Below are 26,055 nucleotides of genomic sequence, written 5' to 3'. Positions count from 1 at the left end.
TCCTTCCATGTCAATCATTAGAGCAAATGTTGGGTGCGGGACTCATACACACACACACACTTTCCTTTGTGTGTGCGTGCAATTGTTGAGAAAAGGTCGTCTTGGTCTGATTTTTATTTTTTGGCTGTGCCATGCAACATGTGGTGTCTTGCTAATAGTTCTTTGACCAGGGATTGAACCTGTGTTCCCTCCATTGGCAGTATGCAGTCTTAACCGCTGAACCACCAGGGAAGTCCCAAAGTCATCTGTGTTTAAAATTTTCCCCCACGTTTCACTGCTCAACTATTATGCGTTGAATGGAGAAAACTTAGAAAACAGAGAAACAAATAGACAAAAATTGATCACTAGTCATTCTATCATGCAGAGGTAACCACCACCACACCCTGGGATGGATGATATTGGAATGTTGGGTAGTCTAATTTCTTCGCTGGGCTATGCATGGATGTCTTTTCATGTTACCAAGCATTCATCTTCAACATGAACTGTAGGGGCTTTTAGAACCCCATCGTGTAGCTCCACCGGGGTTCGCCTGTTTTGCTCTATTGTTGGACATACAGAGGGCTTCCATCTTCCCCAGGCTACAAATGTCATATGTCGTGTGTGCACGCACTCAGTCGTAGCTGACTCTTTGAGACCCCGTAGTCTGCCAGGCTTCTCTGTCCATGGAACTTTCTAAGCAAGAACACCGGGGTGGGTTGCCGTTTCCTACTCCAGGGGATCTTCCTGACCTAAGGATCGAACTTGTAAAAACTGGCAACAAATTAAGTGTAGAAGAAACGTGCATGGGCGTTAGGTCGTGCCAGTTGTCTGACTCTCTGCAACCCCGTGGACTGTAGCGCAACAGGCTTTTCTGTCATGGGGTTCTCCTGGCAAGAGTTGCTGTTTCCTACTCCAGGGGATCTTCCTGACCCAGAGATCGAACCCAAGTCTCTTCCATCTCCGGTGTCGGCAGGCGGGCGTTTTACCGCCAGTGCCACCTGGGAAGCGCATTTTCTCGCCACTCCCTGAGGGTCCTGGCCGTTGTCTGGGGTCCTGTGACTTCCCGACAGCTGTGAGGGGGTGGGGACCTGGGCCTGCGGGCCGCGCTTCTCTCCGGGGGGCCAGGCTGTTGCCAGAGCGCACATGCTGGCTCCGAGATGCCGGGAGCGGCGGCCTGTGGAGCAGCGGCTGTTAGTCTGTCCGCGTCTGGGTCCAGTCTTAGGGAGTCTTGAGGGTGCACTGCTAAGCCTTCTTCTCTAATCGCCCCAGCTGCCTTTTGTAAAAGTTTATTTTTAAACTGAGGATAATTGCTTTCCAGAATTGTGTTGGTTTCTGCCAAACACCAAGATGAATCAGCCATAGGTATACAGCTGTCCGCATCCTCTTGAAGGTCCCGACTCTCTCCGCATTCCACCCCCTAGGTTGTTACAGAGCCGGGTTTGAGTTCCCTGAGTCACACCCAGCTGACGTGTTGATTCTTACATATCTGTGTCCTTTCATGCTTTTCCCCTTCCTATAAATTTCAGAATTGGGAATTTTTGGGGTCAAAGTTGAGTATATCTTAGGTCTTCTGATACATGTTTTCATATTCTTCTCTAGAAAGTTTGTACCAATATTGACTCCAACAAGCAGAGTTTAGAGTTTCTTTGTCTTAAATTTTCCTCCCAAAGACCTGTAACTACTCCAGTGTCCTGGCCTGGAGAATTCCATGGACTGTATAGCCCACGGGGTTGCAGAGTCAGACATGACTGAGCGACTTTCACTTTCACTTTTCATGTGTGTGGTGTGCATATGTATACATATGTAGAGTAGGGTGAGGTTATCGATACATACCTATATTTTACATCCAAAATACTATGTTTTATTTATGGAGCACAGTTACAGATATATAGCTACCTTTAATATATGAAACATGTTATATGCTAAATTTATGTTAATATTAAATATAACTATGCATAAATATAAATTATATAAAATATATTTGAAACGTGATTTACCCAGAATAAATATTGGAAATGGAAGGGGAGAGTTGTGATATAACATCATTGATCTAGTTGTGAACCTTCTGGGAGTTTCATATGGAATAATTTTTGTCACATGTATGGATGAATGTATTTGTGTGTGTGTGTGTGTGTGTGTGTATGTTTATAATAGGTGATTTGAAAAGGAGTACTTGGTATAGATATACAATTTTTTTAAAAGATTTCCTTTATAGAAGAAAAGACTGTGTCAGTTAAACAATCAGAAAAAGATCAGAATGACCTTCCGATATATCAGCCAGGGGCCCCTTTTCCCTCACCCTACATTTCAGTGCTGTCTCACCATCATGGTCGTGGAAAACCAGACTTCTTTCATGGGTCACAGACGTTGAGACTCCAGCGATTTGCTTCATTTATTTTACATTGCGGTTTCCATATTTTAACCCGTAATATGGTAGCGTCGAAAATACCCACTTTGGGGGGGCATAGATTTCAAACGATGTGAAAAGACAATTCCAGCCCTCCTTCGGGGGACGTTGGAAGCAGCTCAGTCCGCCTCCTCTTAGTACTGCGTGAAGTTGGCTGTGATGTGCTCCTGGTTGAAGGGCACGTAGTCAGCGACTCCTGGAAACAGACCAGCCGGAAGTGACCGCGGTGCCCGCGGCCGCGCCCGGCACCCTGGTTGCGGGTGGGCTGCGGAGCCGCTCGGCCGCGCCCGGCTCTTGGCGCCGCCACGGACTGCAGCCCGCCAGGCTCCTCTGTCCGTGGATTCTCCAGGCGGGAGCTCTGGAGTCGGCTGCCCTTTCCTTCTCCAGGGGACCGTCCCCCCCCGCGGCGGAAGCTGCGTCTCCCGGGCCTCCCGCACGGGCAGGCGGGTTCCTAACCTCCAGCGCCCCCTGGGCAGCCCGTTAAATGGGTCAGCGGTAGGGGAACAAGACCCCGCTCCCGTGCTCTGCCTGGAAAATCCCAGGGACGGAGGAGCCTGCTCGGCTGCAGTGCACGGGGTCGCGAGGAGTCGGACGCGGACGCGACTGAGCGACTCGGCAGCAGCAGCGGCAGGGCCGCAAGATCGCCATCGAGTTGACTTCTATGAAGGAAGCATGGAGTTGGGATTTTGAGGCCTTTTTTCTCAGGCTCTCAGCTGTCGTGTGGAGCAAATCTTTGCCCAAGCCCCTTAGATTGTGCCAGCCTCCTGCCCTCCTATATACAATTGGACTATTAGTATTTATGCTGAAGAATTATTTCCAGCATTAGAAATAATGACTGCCAAGTGTCTAATACAATATCTAACACAGAATAAATGTGCAGGAAAGTTGTTACTATTAAAACGGTGTGGGTAAGCCAAATTCAGAGCACTCGCGTTGGGAGCGCATACGTTTTGGAGGACTTAAAGAAGGGCAGCTGGTTGAGAATTTTGTCTCCTGGGCGGGGAACGCAGATTATGACATAACTGATGACTAAGTTTGAAGTAACCAGGCGTCAGAAAGCTTGACAATTCCAGGCCCAAATCGTTTTGGATCTCAGAGGACATCTTTACCCCCAGAGAAGAAAAGTAACTAGCAGACAGGAGAAAAAGCCTGACGTAAGTTTCCAGGGCAATTAAAGAGATGGAAACTGGGAGAGAAATAATGGCAATAGTGATACGCATTTTTGAGCAAATAGGACGCAAAACGCAGTGACCTTACTCCTCTCTAAACCTCACAATAACCTACAGGGCAGTGCTATTTCCAGTTGATAGCTGTGGGCACTGTGGCTCAGAGAAGAGTCATTATCTGCCTAGTGCAGCTGGAAAATAAGAAAAGGGGCTTTAGAAATTGCCTGGTGGCCCCGTGGTTAGGACTCAGTGCTCTGCCAGGGCCCAGGTTTGATCCCTGGTCGGGGAACTAAAATCCCACAAGCTGGGCTACATGGCTAAAAAAGAGAGAGAGAACGGGTTTCAAACCAAGGCTTCAGTTCAGTTCAGTTCAGTTCAGTCACTCAGTCATGTCCGAATCTTTGTGACCCCATGAATCACAGCACGCCAGGCCTCCCTGTCCATCATCATCTCCCAGAGTTCACTCAGACTCACGTCCATCGAGTCTGTGATGCCATCCAGCCATCTCTTCCTCTGTCGTCCCCTTCTCCTCCTGCCCCCAATCCCTCCCAGCATCAGTCAACTCTTCACATGAGTCAACTCTTCACATGAGGTGGCCAAAGTACTGGAGCTTCAGCTTTAGCATCATTCTTTCCAAAGAAATCCCAGGGTTGATCTCCTTCAGAATGGACTGGTTGGATGTCCTTGCAGTCCAAGGGACTCTCAAGAGTCTTCTCCAACACCACAGTTCAAAAGCATCAATTCTTTGGCGTTCAGCCTTCTTCACAGTCCAGCTCTCACATCCATACATGACCACAGGAAAAACCATAGCCTTCACTAGACGGACCTTAGTCGGCAAAGTAATGTGTCTGCTTTTGAATATACTATCTAGGTTGGTCATAACTTTTCTTCCAAGGAGTGAAAATTAGAGATACCAAGGGAACATTTCATGCAGAGATGGGCTCAATAAAGGACAGAAATGGTACGGACCTAACAGAAGCAGAAGATATTAAGAAGACGTGGCAAGAATACACAGAAGAACTATGCAAAAAAGATCTTCACAACCCAGATAATCATGATGGTGTGATCACTAATCTAGAGCCAGACATCCTGGAATGTGAAGTCAAGTGGGCCTTAGAAAGCATCACTAAAAACAAAGCTAGTGGACGTGATGGAATTCCATTTGAGCTGTTTCAAATCCTGAAAGATGATGCTGTGAAAGTGCTGCACTCAATATGCCAGCAAATTTGGAAAGCTCAGCAGTGGCCACAGGACTGGAAAAGGTCAGTTTTCGTTCCAATCCCAAAGAAAGGCAATGCCAAAGAATGCTCAAACTACCGCACAATTGCACTCATCTCACATGCTAGTAAAGTAATGCTCAAAATTCTCCAAGCCAGGCTTCAGCAATATGTGAACTGTGAACTTCCTGATGTTCAAGCTGGTTTTAGAAAAGGCAGAGGAACCAGAGATCAAATTGCCAACATCCACTGGATCATGGAAAAAGCAAGAGAGTTCCAGAAAAAACATCTATTTCTGCTTTATTAACTATGCCAAAGCCTTTGACTGTGTGGATCACAATAAACTGTGGAAAATTCTGAAAGAGATGGGAATACCAGACCACCTAACCTGCCTTTTGAGAAATCTGTATGCAGGTCAGGAAACAACAGTTAGAATTGGACGTGGAACAACAGACTGGTTTCAAATAGGAAAAGGAGTGCATCAAGGCTGTATATTGTCACCCTGCTTATTCAACTTCTATGCAGAGTACATCATGAGAAACGCTGGACTGGAAGAAACACAAGCTGGAATCAAGATTGCCGGGAGAAATATCAATAACCTCAGATATGCAGATGATACCACCCTTATGGCAGAAAGTGAAGAGGAACTAAAAAGCCTCTTGATGAAAGTGAAAGAGGAGAGTGAAAAAATTGGCTTAAAGCTCAACATTCAGAAAACGAAGATCATGGCATCCAGTCCCATCACTTCATGGGAAATAGATGGAGAAATAGTGGAAACAGTGTTAGACTTTATTTTTTGGGGCTCCAAAATCACTGCAGATGGTGATTGCAGCCATGAAATTAAAAGACGCTTACAAGGTTACGTGACTCTAAGATCTTTCTATATGCTTGCCTGCAATTCCACAAATTCTGACTGGCCAGATTTTGTTAAAGTCGTGACAGGTGCTAGGGAAGACATCTCTCTTGCTGTTGTCTTGGACAATGAAGCATCTCGACAAAGCTTCAGTCTGACTCTGCTGTGACTGTACTGACTTCACAACTGTGTGAAGGGGTGGTCACATCTCTGTGAACATCGGGTTAACTTCACATCATACTTAGACAAAGTAGACTAGTGCTCTTTAAGGCAGAGAATATTTTAGCATTTGTGCAAACACTTTGGAGATAGTTAAGGTTTTTGCTGAGTCTGTGTTTCCTTCTTTGCAATTTCTCCAAGCAAGCATTCTTCATTTTGGCAATTTTTAAAAACACTAGTGTGAAAGAAGGTGAACAATGGACCCTGAGGGAAGCTGTGGACGTGATTCCTGCTCCGTCACTTACTATGTGTGTGCCTGGGGGGAGTCTCTTTTTCTTTCGGAGACAGTTTTTTTCTGCTTAAAAGGAGAGTCAGTAATACCTACAGGGTTGATGTGAACAGGAACTGAAATAACAGCACGGCATCGATAGCTGTTACTTTTATCCCTCTCACCGATCTCCTCTGGCTGTGAGTGTGCTGTGCTTTCGTTTCACGCATACGTGTCTTTTAACCCCAAAGTGGCCCTCTTCTCAGACCACACACTTGTGTTTTTTTGTTCTTTTTTGTTTACGTCTTTCTCACATCTGCTTTTTTTTTTTTTTTCTATAGCTCTTACTACTTTAGGTCAATCCACTTTTCTTCACTGAATACTTTTTCCACTAGCTCAGAGTGGTGTTAGAATTCTTGATTTTTTTATTTGTTGTTTTTTCTGAGCCACATAGCATATGGGATCTTAGTTCACCAATCAGGGATCAAACTCTCACCCCCTGTAGTGGAAGTGTGGAGTCTTAACTGCTGGACCACCAGAGACGTCCCAGGATTCTTGATTTTTTTAAAAAAACTATTTTAAATAACTACCCATTTGTTATCCACTTGTCTATCTAACATTACTGTATATTCATGATATATGTGCATATGTACATACAAAGCTGTTATATATACAACTATTTATATACACATACTCTCACAATTATTTATTGACTGAATAAATGAATGAATTAAATATGGAAATGAAAGAACTTAGACTTCAAACAGTGGGAAAAGTGCCTACATTCCTCTCCTTCACTCACCTTCTATTAAAGGTGTTCTGCCACTCAGGAATTGCCAATATGTCTTGTCATTAACATTTCCAGCGATATTGTTAATTGAAGAGACCTCAAGTCCCCAGGATGTCATTGTGGTTTCAAACCTGTGAGAATAATATCATACGTGATTAATGCCTCGCTCCAAGTCAGGTAGTAAGAAAAGATGAAGGGCCAGAGACGTTCTAAATGCTTCAAAGATCAGAAAAAGATGCCTGAAAGAGGAAGTGCAGATGACTTATGAGCAGACCATTCACTTCACTTGGAATTAAATAACAATATGAATGGGTTTTCAAAAACATCAATAAGCAAATTAAAAAATGTTAATGTCCAACAATGGGCAAAAAAATTAGGTGAGTGATGGAATAAATATCCAAGATCGACTCTTTGGCAGTTATAAAATTCATATTTTTCAATACTTTCAGTGACATGGAAAAATGCTTATGCAATAATAGTAAGTGAAAATGTGGGGTACACATTGGATGAGAGATATTTATCTATCTCATGTATGTATGGATCACAAGTATTTATAATACACATGGGGAAAATACCTGTAAAATTATAAAAAATACCAACAGTGATTATGTTCTGGGTTGACTATGGATGCTTTGTTTTCCTCTTTATGCTTTTCCCCCCACAAAATTTCTCCTATGTGTATTTACTACATTACAGTTAGAAAAATAAAATTCAGGCAAAATTAAGGCTAAGATTGGCGAGGAAGTAAAGTATGTTCAGAAGATTGTTGGCAAATTAGGTATTCTAGAAACAAGATCTTTATCCTGACCTGCTCTACAGAAGCTGGAGAAGTTCTGGAGCTGGCCTGCGAGCTGCAGACACACGTACTTATCCTAACCCTGCGCAGCCACTCCCACGTCACTCATTCGTCAGTCCCTTGGCCTTTGCAAGTCTTTCTCCCGAACATCTCTCTGCAGAATTTGGATTATGTCATCTTTCCTTTGAAAGTAACTCATCTTTTCCTCCCACGGCTTAGCATCTTCCCCTTCCTCCTCTTACAGCTTAGCTTCTCCATATGTCCCTACTGTTTCCTTTTTTGCAAACTATAAACATTCCCCAAAGCTTAATGTTCTTTTAATTTTATTTTTTTCCACAGTTGGGCAGTGGAAAGAACATGGGCTTTGAAATCAGTCAAATGTGGCTTCAGATCTCAACTCTGCTAGTGACATGTTTTGTGATCTTTAGAGCATTACTTAACGATGTTGGATCTAGGTTTTAGTGGAAGCATTGTATCTGCCACCTACGACACTGTCCTTAACTTCCGCCATCGCCTCTGTCGGATGAGAACCCAGTCTCCTTTGCTTACCCTGCCTTCTTTTTCTAGGACTTCTTTTTACCTCCAAAAGCTTCCCGATGATTCTGTTTCAAACTCAGACAACTGGACTTGTCTAAAGGGATTGTTTTTCTCTGAAGGATATTCTTTCTCCCTGACAGTCCCATCAATGGTTCTGAAGCTTCTTTCTCTTGGCTCTCCACGTCCAGCCCCTCACAAGCCCTGGGCATCTTCCTTGGCAGGAGTGCCTTTCTCCTAGATACAGGCCTCCTCACTTTGTAGAACAGCTCCGTTTCTGTGGTCACGCCCTAGCTTTCCTCCCAATCGTTCATTCTCCAACCCAATTAGCATTTTGCAACACTCTTCTTTCTCAAAAGCTTGCAATGCTTCACCGCAAGATGGAGTCCCATTTCCTCAGCCTGGGATTTCCGGCTGTCTGTGGTATCACTCAGTTTATCCCTTCAGGCACCGTTCATTTAGTTCAGTCCCTATTCTGTCCCTAGTCAAGCTGGTTTATTCATTGACCCTAAATCCCTTGCTCAGTTTTGTCTCAAATGCTTCGTCCTCCTCTAAGAGTTAGAGGAACTTTTACCCAACACTTGTTAACTCGGGGGTGACAAAATCCCCTCTTCTTGGAATACCATCCTTTCATATCTTGCTGTATAAGGCCTCTTCTTCGAGACTTCCTTGACCCTTCTAATCCGCTCTGTGCTCTCTCTCCTTTGAATTCCTGTTTTGAAAACTCCATCATCATCTATTTAATTTTTATGAGGGCCTTTCCTCCTCACGAGATCACAGGCACCTCGAGGGGCGATTCGATAAAGATCGGCTACTTTGTAAGAAGGGGACAAGGCAGGAGTGTGAGCAAGGAGAGAGAGAGAGAATGGGAGTTCAGACTGAACTTGGAAGGAGCGGTGAACGTCGCCGGAGCACTCACTTGAACTTGGGGTTTCGGCGCTGTGCTTCCTCTAGGACGACAAGCAGCACAGACCCTTGCTTCACACTGACGCTCATGGTCACGTTGAAGAGCAGCTCCACGCCCCTCAGCTGGTTACTTATGGTGTAGACGACAGTGATGTTGGAGGCTGAGGTGGGAACAGGGCTGGGAAAGTCGGACTGAGTTGGTTGTACCTCTTGATCTGTGAAGAGCACAGAGGCCAAACTCAGTAAAGATTATGGAGTTCGCAGTCTAGGTGCAAAATCTCTGTTATTGGCAGAGCATCGCAGAAAGCATCTCAAGAAATAACAATGGTTCTGCGTCTTTTGTGGAATGTTCTAAGAAACTTGTGTGATCTATGAAGCTGTCTCCCATCCTAGAGAAATGGTCACAGCTGAAGAACCGACAGCTCCCTTAATAATGAACATTTCTTTTCTTAAAAGAGTTGTTAAGCTGAAGGGAGGGTTGTGAGCCCTAAGTCACATATTGTGCATGGCACTGCCTGTTCACCTGGGGCTTTTTGTTTACCCGCAGAATCTGGAAGCAAAGGTAAGATGTTTCAGAGCATATAACAAAATCCCTGGGTAACTAGTGTGGAATCCTAGGAAGGACTCTATGGCCACCTTGTTCAAGCTGGGAAATCTTTGGTAAGCAGCCTAAGGAGTTAGGTGAGTGTGGCTGTGTTTGGTACAATTGGAACTGGATTGCTTAACTGTGGTCTCTGTAGACTCTGTCCTGAGACTGACAAAGAGCTTGCTAATCCCTGCTTCTACCAGGAAGTTCAAGCAATGTAAGGAGAATCATATTTTATGTTAGTATGTGATTAGAAAGAAATATATAATATCTCTATGCCAGGTTTTCACCCCACCCCTGTGGTGTGCTGTGAGCATATTTTTATATCTCTAAGTCTTGACTGTAAAGTCAACTTTGTTCTTCTCCTGAGCTTCCCAGGCAAACTCAATGATTGGTCAGACTTTCTTTGCTTTTGCACCATGTGACGCTTCTATTTCTACTCAATACTTCTTTCTTTTTAAAGATTTTTTTTTGATGTGGACCATTGTTTAAAGTCTTTGCTGCATTTGTTACAATTCTGCTTTCATTTTATGGTTTTTGGCTGCTAGGTGTGAAGGGCAGGGAAGCCTGGCATGCTGCAGCCCATAGGGTTGCAAAGAGTCGGACATGACTGAGCGGCTGAACACATATGGGGTCTTAGTCCCTTAGTCGGGGATCGACGCTCCAGCCCCTTCATTGGAAGATGGAATCATAACCACTGGAGTGCCAGGAAGTCCCTACTTAATATTTATTTCACTCTTCCAAATGCTGTAGCTTTTGTCTACGTTTTACCTCCTGGCTTTGTAAAGAGCAGATATGATAAGACAGCATCATGTTTGGTGTGCTTGTCAAACGGATGAAGGAAGTCATGCTAATTTGTTAGGACCGTGGACCATCTCTCTCCACCAGCATCCCACAAAATGCCTTGCCTATAGTAGGTGCTCAGTAAACACGTGCTGAATGCCGTGGACATGGGACTGAATTCCAAGGGCAGGACAGCATGGCTGCCTGCTAACCTACAGCTCTGGGGGACTGGACGTCAGATGTGGCTCTGCCTGCCTGGACGTCACAGGTATAATAAGCCCTTATGCCACTTACAGTTGGTCCAGTTAGGTCCACCTGTCATTCCTGGCCTAAGACACCACTTTATAGGGAGAGACAGATGTTCAGAGTCCTTACCAGGGCTGCAGGACACTTGGGGCACATCTAGGTAGGTCTTGCCTTTCAGTGAAGGGAGGATTTGGGCAATGGACATGGGGTTTTGGAATTTCCCCTCCTTGATCTCGTCCAGTACAGTATCCATGGTCTGCTGGCAATCCCACTGCTTGTTAGGCCTCTCAGGTGTCACGGAGAGAGCCTGGGGCCAGGGGGAAGAGACACACACACACACACACAGGTTAGGTATAGCTGAGAGCTGGCCTTTATAAGTCCTGTAAGGGTTAGACTCGATCACTGATCTTTGTGATCAGCCAGAGGTTCCAGACGATGTCTCTCTCGTTCGTAGCCGTGCCTCCGCTGCTTAGTGCAGTGTCCGTCACACAGCAGTCCCTCAGTAAACACCTGAGCTGCATTTAGACTGAGGCTTCCCAGGTGGCTCAGCGGTAAAAAATCTGCCCGCCTATGCATGAGAGGTAGGAGACCCAGGTTCAGTTCCTGGGTCGGGAGGATCCCCTGGAGGAGGACACGGCAACCTGTTCCAGTATCCTTGCCTGGAGAACCCCAAGGACAGAGGAGCCTGGCGGGCTGCAGTCCATGGGGTCGCATTGAGCTGGACATGACTTGGGGACTGAACGGCAACACTTACATCCAGGGAGTGCTGTCAGGGCGGTGGTACTTGCTCACGGTACTTAGATGTAGAAGGGCGAGGAGCGCTGGCAAAGCAAGCCTCTGGGGAGCTCTCGTCTAGGACAACCTGGCCATCTCACCATGGGAGACCTCTTCTGCTCTCTGCTCTGCACACCCTTCCAGGTACTGGCCCCTCATTTGATCACACAGGACCGCCAGCCAGAGGTTTCTTAGCCCGGGCCATGGCGGAGGACACAGGGGTGGTGTTGGAGAAGACTCTTGAGAGTCCCTTGGACTGCAAGGAGATCTAATCAGTCCATCCTAAAGGAGATCAGTCCTGAATATTCACTGGAAGGACTGATGCTGAAGCTGAAACTCCAATACTTTGGCCACCTGATGCAAAGACCTGACTCATTGGAAAAGACCCTGATGCTGGGAAAGATTGAAGGCAGGAGAAGGGGACGACAGAGGATGAGATGGTTGGATGGCATCACAGACTCAATGGACATGAGTGTGAGCAAGCTCTGGGAATTGGTGATGGACAGGGAGGCTCGGCGTGCCGCAGTCCATGGGGTCGCAAAGAGTCGGACACGACCGAGCACCTGAACTGAACTGAACTGAAGGCGCTGGTGACCATCTTTCTCAGACAGTTTGAAAAAGCAGGAGAGGAGCAGAAAAATCAGGACTGAGAGATGACAGAGTGACCCCTGATATCTTATTTGAGACCTTTATTCTGATTAATTCTGAAATCACCTGGATCCTCTAGTTAATGTGAAATATAAATCTCAGTTTTGTTTTTTTTCCTCAAGCAGGAGCTGTTGGAGTTTCTGTTATTTGCACAATGATTCTCGATGAATACACTGTGCAAGTCACTCTACTGAGCTTTCTATCTCATTGGTAAAATGGAAATCAGAGCTCCTGCCCTACCTTTGGAGCGGTCATTTGAGGTTCTGTTGGGATGCTATGCAAAAGCATTTTTTTTTAAATAAAAACTTTTTTTTTTTTTTTTTTGCCAAGTCTCCTGGGATCTTAGTTCTCCAACCAGGGATGGGATCGGTGCCCCCTGCAGTGGAAGCCCGGAGTTTTAACCACAGGCCTGTCGAGGAAATCCCTGCAACAGCGTTTTGTAATGTATGACGTGGAAGCTGTCCTTCCATCTCCCCCGCTTCAGGGTTGTACTCACGGGAGCCACCAGAGCATGTTAATGTGCTGGGGTTGCTGACAACTGATTCACTTGGAGCTTTGCATGAAAAATGGGAGAGGGGAGCCAGACATGGATGTGAGCTGGAGAGACCAGTGTAAGCACACAGGTAGTTCTGGCAGGCACTGCTGATGTCCACAACCGCGACGGTGCCTCTCCCCAGAGTGCACTTTACTGGGCTCTGTGGTTAAAGGCCATCAGTTAGGTCTTCCCAGACACCACATCTTGTCTGCTAGCCACGTTCCCCTCCCAGACCCCGCTAAGCGATCTGTATCCCTTTGGGATAAAACATCACGAACACCCACTCTTTAGGAAGGAGTGATGCATTAAGCAAAAAGAGAAGGGGGCAGCAGAGGATGAGATGGCAAGATAACAGCACTGACTCAGTGGGCACGAATCTGAACGATCTCGGGAAGACAGAGGAGGACAGAGGAGCCTGCTGCAGTGCGTGGTGCTGCAGTCCGAGGGGTTGCGGAGCCCGACACGACTCAGTGACGGGACAGCAATATCGATGCGTTAATTGTTAGAAGTCAATAAGAGCTCGGCAGGAGAAGTTTACAGCTTGGCAGGAGAGGCTTACCTCTCCAAGTTAAGTTCTTGCCAGAGGAACCTTGAAAGCATTGGCATGTTGATGGAAGAAAGATCAAGGATTCAGGAACAGAGGGAAGGCCCCATGAGTGTCCCTAGGAAGCAACGTGAGTGATCTAGGTCACTTGAAGGGCAATGATAGCAGGCAGAGGTGACTGAAGGCTGCAGAGGAAGCTTAATTCACCTTATTCCCTTGGGAGAGACCACAATTATTAAAATCCACATTGTATCTGTGATTCTTTTATACCTTTGCTGTGATGGGGAAAATGAAATCCCAAGAGAGTCATTTTCCCAAGATTGTGGTCAACCCGGGATTCAAGCTCAAGTTGTCAGAGCTTTAGAAACCTTGATGCTGAAGCTCCAATACTTTGGCTACCTGATGTGCAGAACTGACTCTTTGAAAAAGACCCTGATGCTGGGAAGGACTGAACACAGGAGGAGAAGAGGGCAACAGAGGATGAGATGGTTGGGTGGCATCACCGACTCAATGGACATGAGTCTGAGCAAGCTCCGGGAGTTGGTGAGGGACAGGGAAGCCTGCGTGCTGCAGTCCGTGGGGTTCGACATGACTGAGACACTGAACGGCAGCAGAAACACTTGGCTTTCGACGCCAGAATATTTCAGATTAGAACAAGTTTATATAGTTGACACCTGGTGGTTTCAGACTTCAGATTGCCTGGGTAAGAAACTGGCATGATGGGGTTAGGCAGAGGCAAGAAAGCCACCTGACCTTTGATATTTGGATATGAATGAGGCCCTGCCTTTTTCCAAGGACAACTTTAATTCTCAGGTACAACTTATCAGTGTACCTTGCAGAATTGACAAACCAAATTAGCAAAAGCAAACACCTGTCTCTCTGGCACCAAGGAGAGCAAGGTTATCTTAAATGGGTCATGAACAAAACACCATAGATTTCTTCCAAACTTCCTTTGTTTCACTACAAAGCTTTCTAGACCAGAGCCCTGGGAGTACTCTTGTGTGATTCAGCCAGTAAAACAGTGTTTTGTTCTCTGGAAAAATTCCACTGACTGAAACATGATGTAGAAACTGATTTTATTTTCATTAGTTGGTTCCGTGGCACACGGGGGATTTTTATCCACTCTTATGTGTAACATGAAACAACTTCTAGTCTATTTATGCCCTTTGCTGATTTTTATCTTAATTTTTAAAATATTAAAAAATTGAGATGGCATTGACATGGAACATTGTGCTCGTTTCAGGTGTACGGTTCATCTTATGTTTGTATATACTGTCGGATGATTGCAGTATAGTCTAGCCATCCATTGCCACACATGGTTTCACAGTTTTTATGCTGTGATGAAAACTTAAGAGCTACTCTGGTAGTAACTTTTAAGTATATAATATAGTACTGTTAGCTATAGCCACCATGCTGTACACTGCACTGCTAACTTAATATGCAGAGCACCAAGCCATTCTGTCCATCCTCCTGCACTAATCCAGAGCTAAATTAGATTTAGGGCTGGCATCATAACACCGTGATTCTGTTTCTTTATTTTTTAGTGATGTATAGTTGATTTATGGGCTTTCCAGATGGCTCAGCTGGTAAAGAATCTGCCTGCAATGTGGGAGACCTGGGTTCGATCCCTGGGTTGGGAAGATCCCCTGGGGAGGGGAAAGGCTACGCACTCTAGCATTCTGGCCTGGAGAATCCCATGGGTGTATAGTATTATTCTAGTTTCAGGCATATAGGGTAGTGCTTCGGTATTTTTGCAGACTATACTCCGTGATAGGTTATTACCAGATAATGGCTATAAAGCCCTGTGAACAGAGCATAGCCTTGTTGTCTGTTTTATACCTGGTAGTTTGCATCTGCTAACCCCATGCCCCTAGTTCTTCCTCCCGCTTCTCTCTCGCTTTTGGTGACCACGAGGTTGCTCTCTGTATCTGCGAGAGTGTTTCTGTTCTGCGTATACATTCACTGCGTTGTCTTTTAGATTCTGCAGGTAAGTGATGCCATCCAGCGTTTGTCTTTTTCTGCCTGTTTAACCTCGCTAAGCATAGCATTATGATTCTCTGGTCCTTGGGCGCTCCAGGTAGGCAAGGTCACGGTGCAGGTTTCTCCAACTCCTATAGGGCTCAGAAGGTGAAGAATCTGCCTGCAGTGTGGGAGAGCCAGGTTTGATCCCTGGGTGGGGAAGATCCCCTGGAGGAGGAAATGGCTACCCACTCCGGTATTCTTGCCTGGAGAATCCCATGGACAGAGGCGCCTGGCAGGCTGCAGTCCCTGTGTGTGTGTGTGTGTGTGTGTGTGTGTGTGTGTGTGTGTGTGTGTATTTGGAGCTATACAAATACAGGGGAACACTGCACAGACTGTGAACTGGATGGCCAGACGCATCTGGCGTTGCCATGTAGTAGGGATCTTTGTGAGGCTGAATTGACATCAAGAGAGTAAAACAGCTTGACAAAGATTAGATGTTTAGGCAGCTTTGGCTTATTTTCACTAATCCTTTTGAATATGACCCCACATTTTTTTGGGATCACGATACAAGGCAAGATGGAATCAGAAGAGTCAATGTTACTTGAGGACTTACTCGAATAACCTTATTTTTAAAAATACACCAAACCCTCATTCGAAGTCACTTCAATTGTGTCTGAGACACTTTTCGACCCCATGGACTGGAGCCTGCCAGGCTCCCCCGTCCCTGGGATTCTCCAGGCAAGAACACTGGAGTGGGCAGCCATGTCCTTCTCCAACGCATGAAAGTGAAAAGTGAAAGTGAAGTCGCTCAGTCCTGTGTGTCTTACTCTAGCAACCCCATGCACTGCAGCCCTCCAGGCTCCTCTGCCCATGGGACTCTCCAGGCAAGGACACTGGAGTGGGGGCCGTGTCCTTCTCCAGGGGACCTTCCCGAGCCAGGATCGAACCTGCATCTCCTATGTTTCCCGCGTTGGCAGGTGGGTTCTTTACCACTAGGGCCACCTGGGAATTTTATGAACAAACTGATCATTATTAATAGTAAATGAATACATTTCTTGGAGTTACTATTTTTCCCCAAGGAAACAAAGAGGGTTCATGTATATTTGTTTTTCTACTTTACCGGTGAAATAGAGGGGAGTTAAGGCCTACCTGCATTTTTTGGGGGGGGGCAGGCTGTGCGGCGTGCGGGGCCTATTTTCCTGACCAGGGGCTGAAGCCGCCTCTCCTGCAGGACGCGTTTACCTGCATGGCGAGGCCAGTGCTGTAGATGTCCCCGATGATGCCACTGTCTCGGATCCTCGTGCTGATATCCTCCACGATCTTCTTTAGCAACTGAGCGAACAAGGCACGGTACCCATCCTCTGCACCTATGGGGATCCTGTTGTACATACAGGTCAGAGCCAAGGTCGCCACTGCTCCTGCGTCTGTGAATCACAGCAGAGGGTAAGCCACCCCTCCACAGTTCGAACAACCAACATTTTACAGTTGGATTGCTGCGTTCAGTGGGGGCTTTCCTAGGGGCTCAGTTGGTAAAGAATCTGCCTGCAGTGCAGGAGACCCGGGCTTGAGTCCCCGGTCAGGAAGATCCCCTGGAGAAGGAAATGGCAACCTCTGGCACTCTTGCTGGAGAATTCCACTGACAGAGGAGAGGGGCGGACACGACGGCGGGGCTAACTTCGGTTTTTCACTTTGCTGCGTTCAGTAACCTCCCTGCCCCTTCAGGACAGCCTGTGAGACAGGCCCTCTGATTGTGTCCATTTCAGGGGTGAGGGTATGGAGACTCAGAGCGGTCAGGGAACCGCCCAGGGCGGCATAGCTGGTAAGGAGCAAGGGCCTGAGCGGCGCCGCAGGACGCCACGGCTCACGCCTCAAATGAAAGCCAACTGGCAGCACTTTCAACCCCACTTCGCATGTCCCAGCGTTTATCTGTCAAAAAGCCAGTGCTTGGTGAAGTTCCAGCTGTTGTCAGTTCTCAGCGAAGCCTCCTCTGTCATCGCACCCAACAGGCGCCGTCTCTTTTCTGAACTCCTCCAGCATCCGCTGTTTGTACCTGCTTTGTCCTCTCTGCCCTCTCTCCTTACCCTGCCAGGAGCTCTCAGATGAGGGGGCGGGTGGGGCCTGCCTCCTCTGGGGTACCTGGTACAGGGGTCCTCGGCCCTTTCCTTCTTATTATGTGTGAACTAAATGGACAAACTCTGGCACAGTGAGACCAGAACAGACCAGAGACTCTCCAGATGGCATTTTTCCCTCACTAATCTTTTCCTCCCCACCCTAGTCTCCACCCCAAAGTTGTATCATCTCGCTGAGGACAACAGTGTTGGCCGAGAAGTCCCAGGTTCCTGAACTGGCAGAGACGCCCCAGTTACGAGAAGGTCCCTGATGAGAAACAGAGGCCAGTCTGTGTTTGACCCACAGGGAAGATGCCTGAGCAAATATCGACCTGAGTGTTGGTCTAGTAGGGACTGAAATGAGAGAGGTCGTTGAAGCTGCATATGTAAGGGGTGAAAACGTGAGCTGATGCTGTTGCTTAGACAGTGGCAGAGGAGAAAAGGTGACCACAAATGAGGGACCTCACAGAGGGCATTGTGCCGAGAAGGGGTCATTATGTGTGATGGGGTGGAGGAGAGAGTGTGCATTCACAGGGAGCCTCACAGGATGCAGGAAGAAGGTTCCAGTGCATCCCTGAAGGAGAGCGTCAAGGCTTGAAGGTTCAGAGAGGAGCTGTATAATGTCGAGAGAATATTTGGACGTTGCAAGGAGAAGCCCTGAGAAGAATAGAGTGTGGACGCATCAGTTCCGTTCAGTCGCTCAGTCATGTCCGACTCTTTGCACCACAGCACGCCAGGCCTCCCTGTCCATCACCAACTCCCAGAGTTCAGCAGGGATTAAAGAGGAGGCTCAGGGTGGGGCTGAGTCTAGATGTTGGTTTAATCATTTAACTGCTGTTGGGACGACTCCTGACTTGGACGACATGCTTATTGGTTCCAGTGGAGATTCTGGAACTGCCAGACACGTCGAGGTTTGTCCTGGTCTCCTGTTTTCCTTCTCTCTTTCGTGTGTACCTTATGTTTTATTTATCCCTTGCACGTCCACCAAGTGTCTGCCCAGCATATCTCACCTGCTGACATCTTCCCGGCCCTCCCCTCCTCCTCCATGGAAAGCAGCCCCCGCCACGGTTCCCCCAGCTCTACCCCTCAGTGACCTTGGTGTTCCAAGCTCAGGGAAGTGTCTGAAACCAGTGACTTACCCACGTCAAAGGGAGCGGAGCTGGCCAGCAGGGTCTTGGCGAAGCGGGCTGCTATGGGTAAGGTCGTCTCTGGGTTGTTCTGGCACAGCGCCAGGATGGCCAGACTGGGCCCATAGAAGGTGGAAGCGTAGGAATCGAGGCCTTGAGAGAGGACAGGAGCCTGCGTAAGACTAAAGTTCACCGTAAGGAAGGCATTTGTGAAAAAGGAAAAGCCAGACCTTTGAAAAGGACATGGCTAGAAATCCTGTCCAAAAAGAAAGATACTGTATTGGAAAGAGATAACTTCCTGTGTCTCAGAACAAGAATGGCATCTGGCAGGGGAACAGAATCAAAGGGAGGCTGCTGTCTTCAGGGGAAGGCATGCAATCAGGTCCTCCTGGGAGGGCAGTCTTTTCCAGTTCGTTGGACCGAAGTGGAGATCTCACATGGGGATTATCAGAGTGACCTGAGTGGAGGAACACTGGGTCTCTTCCCTCCATGTCCACCCTCCCCTCCTTCTCTTTACAGATTTAAAATTCTCAGGAAGGGCCATTTGCCTCACTTCCCCACTCCCTTCTGATGAGGTCTTACTGGAAGGTGTCCAGTTCTCCATTTGGGTCCGGAGAGTTGATACTTTGTCCCCAGGGTCTCGGCAGGAGGAGGTAAGGGCCATGACGGTGAGGGCGAGCTGACCAGCGGTCAGGTCTGTGGAGGAGAAAACAGACAGCACCGTTAAACAAAGGCCTTCTCAGAGGGGAGCGCTCCAGTGGTCAGCCTGAGCTCTCTGCTTCTTTCCATATCATTTTGATTTTTTTAAAATGATGTGATCAGATAGTTTTTTGACCTTTCTTAAGGAAAGAAGTGTGGGAAGACGCTGGAGGAATGTTTGACCTGGTGACCTCTATGTGGTTTAACCACCTTATTGGAATTTCCTGGTATCTGTTTAGAAAAGCAGCGAGAATACCCCTTGCAAGTTCATATGGAAACATGTCTAGTTACAAGACGCTTTTAACCCTACTCAAGTTTCTCTAACTTGGACCTCCAGGCAACTCCTGTGAGGCAGGCAGGACAGAGATTTTAGTGCTTTTGTTATTATCGCTGTTTGTGTTTAAAGTATTTATTCTTTTTGGTCATGCCATATGGAGTATGTGGTCTTCAGTTCTTCCCCAGCCAGGGATTGAACTTGGGTCATCTTGCATTGGAAGCGTGGGGTCTTAACCACTGGACCGTCAAGGAAACCCTGCTATTAGTGTGACTGTCACTCGAATGACCTGCATTTTGTGAACCACAGGGGTGAGGTTGGTGGGAATCTGTGAGCCCTTCAGGGTCACAGAGTTAGTAGGTGGCGGAGTCAGACCTGCAAGCCTGCTCATTTATGTTTAATCTGAGCTCTTTCTGCTTTGCTGCCCTCCTGTGTGAATGCACCCACCGGAGTTTCCGTCCTTCCGGGGATGCCGGGAAAGGTGTTTGGGTGACTTAGGCACCATCACAGGTAGCGTTGGGTGGAGGGGCTTGGGGAGGGGGTCTGGGAGTGGAGGTTCAGGGAGCCGCCAAGGGGCTCTGGTTTCTCACCGGCTGTGTCACTGGCCATGAGGTCGAAAGTCAGGAGCCTCTGGGCCTCCATGTTGCAGGCTCCTGCCAGGTTCATGGCGATCAGGATGCTGGGATTTGGGAAGGAGGAGTTGATCACCGAGTTCTCCATGAGAGCTTGGATGCCATCGACCCAGGGCTGCTCTGCTGAGGGAACAGCTGCGAAGGGCAAAGCCATTTACTAAACCCCTCACCCTCACTCTCTCTTCTCAGAAATGTTTTCTGCATCTCTTAGGAGAAAGCGTCTTTCAGCTTCGGTATCCTTGGGGATGCCCCCATTGGGGGTGGTTATTAAGGAGAAATGGAGAAAACGCCGAGGTTTCCTTTTGAGGCCAGTTAGTCCCTGCACGCATGCTCAGTCACGCAGTCGTGTCTGACTCTTGTGACCCCATGGCCTGTAGCCTGCCAGGCTCCCCTGTCCATGGGATTCTCCAGGCGAGAAGACTGGAGTGGGCTGCCATGCCCTCCTCCAGGGGATCTTCCCCACCCAGGGATCGAACCTGGGTTTCTTGCACTGCAGGCAGATTCTTTACCATCTGAGCCCCCGGGGAACCCCAGTTAGTCCCTACATCTTTCCAGAGAACTAAGGTCTTTAAGAAAGTGATTTTTTACCTCCAGCATCAAACGCTGTGGCTCACAGACATTTCACGCTGTTTCCAGCATGTTCCCAGAAATCACCGATTCCCTTGCAGCCATCCTTTTCTCACTTTGCCATGAGATATAAGAAGGACCTGGGCTACGACCCAGCCTCAGCGGGCACCCAGCCTCCTCACCACCAACGGCTCACAGGCAGGACAGTCACCGAGGGTCTCCCCCCAAATCATCAGCCATCATTCCTGCCACAGCGTTTCAATCTCTCTTAATGTGAAATGCAGAGACTTGCCTGTCAAAGAACTCATACCACTAAGTCAGGAGAGATGAAGCGTACAGACTCACACCCTGCAGGGAACCCCTGTCACGACTGCTACTTTCAGGCTCTCTCATCACTAGATGCCAGGGTCTGAGCTTTCTGCCAGGGTGACCGCCTCCTGACCTCCGTGGAAACCATGTCCTACTCACTGCATGAGCTTCGGGTCTGGGTGCTGGTCCTCGTCGCAGCCCAGAGAAGGGTCAGGAGCTGGAGGGCAACCCGGGCCATGCTTCTGCCTCCTGGCGCGTCCTGTCTCCTGTTCCGAGTCCCGCTGTGTGCAGGTGCCGTGTTTCCCTGCTTCCCCTTATATATGCGGCTCTTTGTAGAGCAGCCTGCCTGCTCCCCAGCCCAGCCACTCCTAAGCGCTTATCCTGATTTCTGTTTGCTCACGCAAGCTTGCCTACTCCAGAGCCTCCAAGGCATCTGAAGGTCATGTCTCGGCAGCACAGTCAGAGGAGACGCTTGGGACTTCGTCTGCGATGAAGGCCAAGTGTCCTTTACTAAAGTCCCGGGAGGCTGGCTAGTGTGCGAGTCTTAAGGGGACTTTCTCCTAAGCCTTTCATACCCAGAAACCTCTTGGCTATTTTTCAGCAACCATTTCATTGAAGCTGGGGTGATCCCTAAGGCCCTACCTCACCTACAGTTCGTGGGGTTCACGGCAAGAATACTGGAGTGGTCAGACATCGCCTCTTCCAGCGCACCACATTTAGTCAGAACTCTCCTCTGTCACCCATCCGTCTTGAGTGGCCCTGCACAGCGTGGCTTCATTGAGTTATGCAAGCCCCTTCGTCACAAGGAGGCAGTAATCCACGACGGGGAAACTTGGGCAAACCCTGGGACGTGGTGAGGAACCAGGAGGCCTGGCGTGCTGCCGTCCGTGGGGTTGCAAAGAGTTGGACACGACTTGGTGATGAACAGCAACGCCTCACTTACAGTTGGAGGCACTTGTTTTATGAGAAGTGCCCTGAGGCTCTCAGGTGGCATGGGCCACGTGAGGGCTGGCTTTATGCAGTGAACTAAACCATCACGACTTGGGTTCCAGGCCATGGGCAAACAACGGACCGCAGTTCCCCAGAATTTTTTACTTTTTAATTTCTTTTTCCTACCTAGGGAAGAAAGCAGTTTCAAACACCCAAGGATTTCAGATGTTGTTTTTTAAAGTAAGTAATTGGAAAACGTGGAATCAATGAACTATATTAAGCAATATGTATATATTAATTTTTTTAGGATTGTGGCTGTATAATAAAGCAAAGTAAGCCTCCCCATCATGGAGAACTGAAAGTAATGAGATTATGAAGGAGGGAGCTACGTTTTTTCTGTTCTAACGACCTATTTTTAAGTAGCTTCTTTTAGGAGGCCATTCTCCAGTGACTCCCAACTTAAAATAAGATTCAAAGGCCTTCAAACAACCTCCAGCCCTGTGAGATCTGCCCTCTGGCTTCCTTCTGGACCTCACCTCCATCCACTGCCCCTCTTGCCCTTGCAGCTTCTGCAGCACCTCTTGCTCCTCGCGTCCGTCGGCCCCCTTAGCTCTTGCTGTCCCCTCTGCCCGGGGCATCTTCACTCCAAACACTGGCACGACGGTCCCTCGCTTCTTTCATCGCTCTGCTCCGAGGTCAGTTGTTTTTGGTTTTAATTTTATTTATTTTTTCACTTTTGTGGTGCTGGATCTTGGTTGCCCTGCGGGCTTTTCTCCTGCTGTGTCGAGTGGGGGTACTCGCTGCTGGTGGTGTGCGGGCCTCTCCGTGTGGTGGCCTCTCTTGCTGTGGAGGGCAGGCCCGGGGCACGCGGGCTCAGTTGCTCTGTGACACGTGGGATCTTCCCGGATCAGGAATTGAACCCCTGTCCCCTGCGTTGGCAGGTGAATTCTACACCACTGGCCACCAGGGAAGCCCGAAGGCCACCTTTTATTTGTTTTCCGTTCCATGTTTCATCCTTTCAATGGTAAACTTTCAACTGGAGTAGAGTTGCTGTACAAGGCCCTCATTCCTGCTGCACTGCAAAGCGAATCAGCCACGTGTGTGTGTACCTCCCACCCTGGGGTCTCCTTCCACAGGTCACCACGGAGCTCTGAGTGGAGTTCCCTGCCAAAGGTCTGCCCTCAGACCCAGGCCCCTGCGTGAGAGACGGCCTCGCCCGCCGCCCGCTGCCCCGTCTGCCACAGGCCCTGCCCCTGGTCACACTGTGCGTGATTCGGTCACTGTCTGCCTCCTTCCCCACGGGAGTGCCGGCTCCGTAGCGCCAGGGGCTTCCTCCATTCTGTCCACTGCTTGTCCCAGGTACGTGAGATGCTACCTAGTCGGAATCAAAGGGATCCTTTTCAAGTTTTAAATTTTGTCTTTCTATTGAAATATAGCTGATTTACGACATCGTGTGAGTTCCTGGCGCACAGCGGAGCGATCCAGTTATACACGTGTAGGCTCCTGTTCATATTCTTTCCCCTTGCGCTTTGTTATTGGACACAGTCCCCTGGGCTGTGCAACAGAGTCTTCATCTGCTTTATCCGTAGCACGTGCATCTGCTAACCCCAGACTCCTGAGCTGTCCCTCCCCACCGCTCAGCCCCCTGTGGTAATAGTACGCTGTTTCCTAAGTCCCTGAATCTGGTCATGTTTTGCAAATAAGCCTATTTGTATCGCATTTTAGAGTCCACATACAAGTGATCTCATGCGCTGCTTGTCTTTGACTTAGTGTGATCACATCTAGGTCTCTCCATGTTGCTACGAACAGCATTATCAAATGCACATTTTTTGAATGAGTGAATTAATGAGCAAATACATAGCATAGGTGATAAAGCATTTCTTTTCTCTCTTGGAGAATGTCAGCGGTGGTGTGGGGCGAGAACACAGGATACGCATCAGGGTGTGATGCACGTCTAACATCATCTTATGTTTCCACCTCCTGGCGTTCATGCCCTTATATAATCAGTCCTCTTGAGATGGTTGGATGGCATCACCAACCCAATGGACATGAGTTTGAGTAAACTCCGGGAGTCGGTGATGGACAGGGAGGCCTGGTGTGCTGCAGTCCATGGGGTCGCAGAGAGTCGGACACGACTGAGCGCCTGGACTGACCTGAGCTTCTCTAGGGTATGAGTTGACCTTGCTTCTGATAACTATAATACAGCAGTGATGGGATGAGGTTGCGGAAGACCAGCTCCGTCTGGCTTGCAGTCCCTGGCTCTTCCTGCCTCTTGCTCTGATGAAGCGGCTGCTGTGTTGTGAGCTTCCTTACGGAAGAGCCTGTGTAGGGAAGAGCTGAGAGCATCTTTCAGTGCACAGCCAGGCAGGGCAACAGTCACGTGAAGGAGCTTGAAAGCAGACTCCTCCCCAGTTGAGCTCTGAGATGAAGGCAGACCCAGCCAACATTTTTTTTTTTAAGTTGATTTGTTGTATTTTCACTCTATTCAGTTCAAAATTTTTGGTTTTTTTGGCTGCACAGCATGTGAAATCCCAGTTCCCTAATCAGGGACCAAAACCGTGGCCCCTGCAGTGGAAGCTCAGCGAGCCAGCCACTGGGACTCGAGGGAAGTCTCTCCAGCTGACATCTTGATTGCAGGTTTATGAAAGACTGGAAGCAGAGGACTCAGGCAACCTGTCCCGCCACTCCTCACCCAGAGAAACTGTGAGATAACTGTTGTTGCTTTAAGCCATTAAGTTTTAGGGTGTTATCCAGCAATAAGTAACTAATGCGCAGTATTTGGTGGGCGGTGAAGCAGTTTTGGGCTGCACGGTGGAGAGCCTTGTGAAGGAGTAGAATAATCCTCACACCTTTAAGACGTGCTCATCCTAATCCCTGGAATCTGAATGGATTAGGTCAGGTGGTAAAGGGGAGACAGGCTGGGACCTGGGACCCTTTGCTGCAATGTTTGAAGCTGGACAAAGTCTCCTCAAGCCACAAAATACAAAAGAGCAATAAAGGGCTGAAAATAGCTGTGCGCATGTGCAACGGGGACAAATTCTGGACAAAAGGTACATAAAGATCAAAAAGCTCAGCTCGCACTTCTAAAGAGCTGGGAGCAAACGCAGGGTGCTGTGTAGGCCCGTCTGTGCCCTCCACAAACAGGTGGGCTAAACACCTGCGCTGCCCGTCCTGCCTGACCCGCGGGCACGCACCACTACCTTCACCCCCCGGAAGGAACCAGCTCGCCTCTGCTGGGGGAGCCGGCTCGCGGGGCACTCTGTTATTTGCTCCTGCTGCCCCCTGCTGTTGCAGGAGTCCAATAAAGCCTTGTCTGAATTTCTTTTCTGGCCTCTGATCAACTTCTTTTGATTAAAGAGAGCAAGAACCCTGGTTAGTAATTATTTATATTTTCTTTGTATTTTTTGCTTGAGCTTCCTGATTTTTTTTGTGGACCATCTTTACGGGCTCAGTGTCATCACAGGGGTCCTTGTAAGTGGAAGAGGGAGGCAAGAGAGTTAGAGTCGGAGGAGACTGATGGAGGATGCAGAGGCCAGCATGATACGATTGTTGACTTTGAAGATGGTGGAGCTGAGAGCCTAGGAATGCAGGATTCCTGTGGAAGCTGGAACATGCAGGGAAAGTGATTCCCCCCTAGAAACTCTGGAAGAACACAGCCCTTTTTTGACACTTAGATTTAAGCTTCTGACCCAGTTCAAACTTCTGACCTCCAGAATTGTGAGAATAATACTGTCTTAAGCCAGTACAGTTGTGGTAATTTGTTATAGCAGCAGTTAAGAATCTCATACAGGGTTGGGAACCAGCAAGATGCTGACCTTGGGTTCCAGAGCCTGTGGAACCCAAGGTGGGTTCCAGAGCATGGGTTATCTCAGGCGGTAACCAGCCTGAGACAACCCATGCACCCTTGATGTATCTTCTCTTTAAACATCCACTTTCTTGTACATTACCTCCTACAGCCAGGGTTGCTTCATGTTGACACAATTGTTTCCATTTGCAAATACTTCCGGAACAGGAACCAAAGAGTCTATAGTTTCTTAAGGAGCATGTTTTGACAGTCTTTGGCTAACTCTTGACTGGACTTCTTTATTTGTTTGTTTTTTCCTGTGCCTCAGTTTTTGGTATCTCTCTGGATATCTGAAAGGTTTATTTGTGTTAATTACTTCGTTGCAGGCATAAGTTTCTGCCTTCAGACTCAATCTAGGTTCTGATATAATCCCAAACTATAAGAGCTTCTCAGAATGCAAGTGTGGCCAGAA

At 48.0% G+C, this 26,055-nt stretch overlaps 1 protein-coding gene across 1 annotated transcript; it reads right to left on the bottom strand.

The window, feature by feature from the left end:
- GIF (gastric intrinsic factor) lies at nt 2,169-21,172 on the bottom strand. The gene is made up of 9 exons (XM_005690334.2): nt 21,029-21,172; nt 19,952-20,128; nt 18,971-19,084; nt 18,401-18,541; nt 16,396-16,577; nt 10,820-10,997; nt 9,089-9,290; nt 6,852-6,970; nt 2,169-2,582 (listed from the first exon to the last, which is right to left on the bottom strand). Exons 1-9 carry the CDS (start codon nt 21,105-21,107, stop codon nt 2,521-2,523), a joined length of 1,254 nt encoding a protein of 417 aa, XP_005690391.2. The 5' UTR covers nt 21,108-21,172; the 3' UTR covers nt 2,169-2,520.

The sequence above is a fragment of the Capra hircus genome, chromosome 15 (genome assembly GCF_001704415.2).
Source record: "Capra hircus breed San Clemente chromosome 15, ASM170441v1, whole genome shotgun sequence".
NCBI lineage: Eukaryota > Metazoa > Chordata > Mammalia > Artiodactyla > Bovidae > Capra > Capra hircus.
Note: the sequence above shows the minus strand (reverse complement) of the source record. Positions and strands in the feature narration are given on the sequence as shown.

What these genes read in the sequence shown, in the direction of transcription:
- GIF (XM_005690334.2), bottom strand. Translation starts at nt 21,107, where the DNA reads ATGGCCCGGGTTGCCCTCCAGCTCCTGACCCTTCTCTGGGCTGCGACG. An exon ending in CATGGCCAGTGACACAGCCG is followed by an intron (nt 19,085 to 19,951) that starts GTGAGAAACCAG and finishes TCTCCTCCACAG; the next exon opens with ACCTGACCGCTGGTCAGCTC. An exon ending in CCAAGTGTCCTGCAGCCCTG is followed by an intron (nt 9,291 to 10,819) that starts GTAAGGACTCTG and finishes TGCTCTTCACAG; the next exon opens with ATCAAGAGGTACAACCAACT.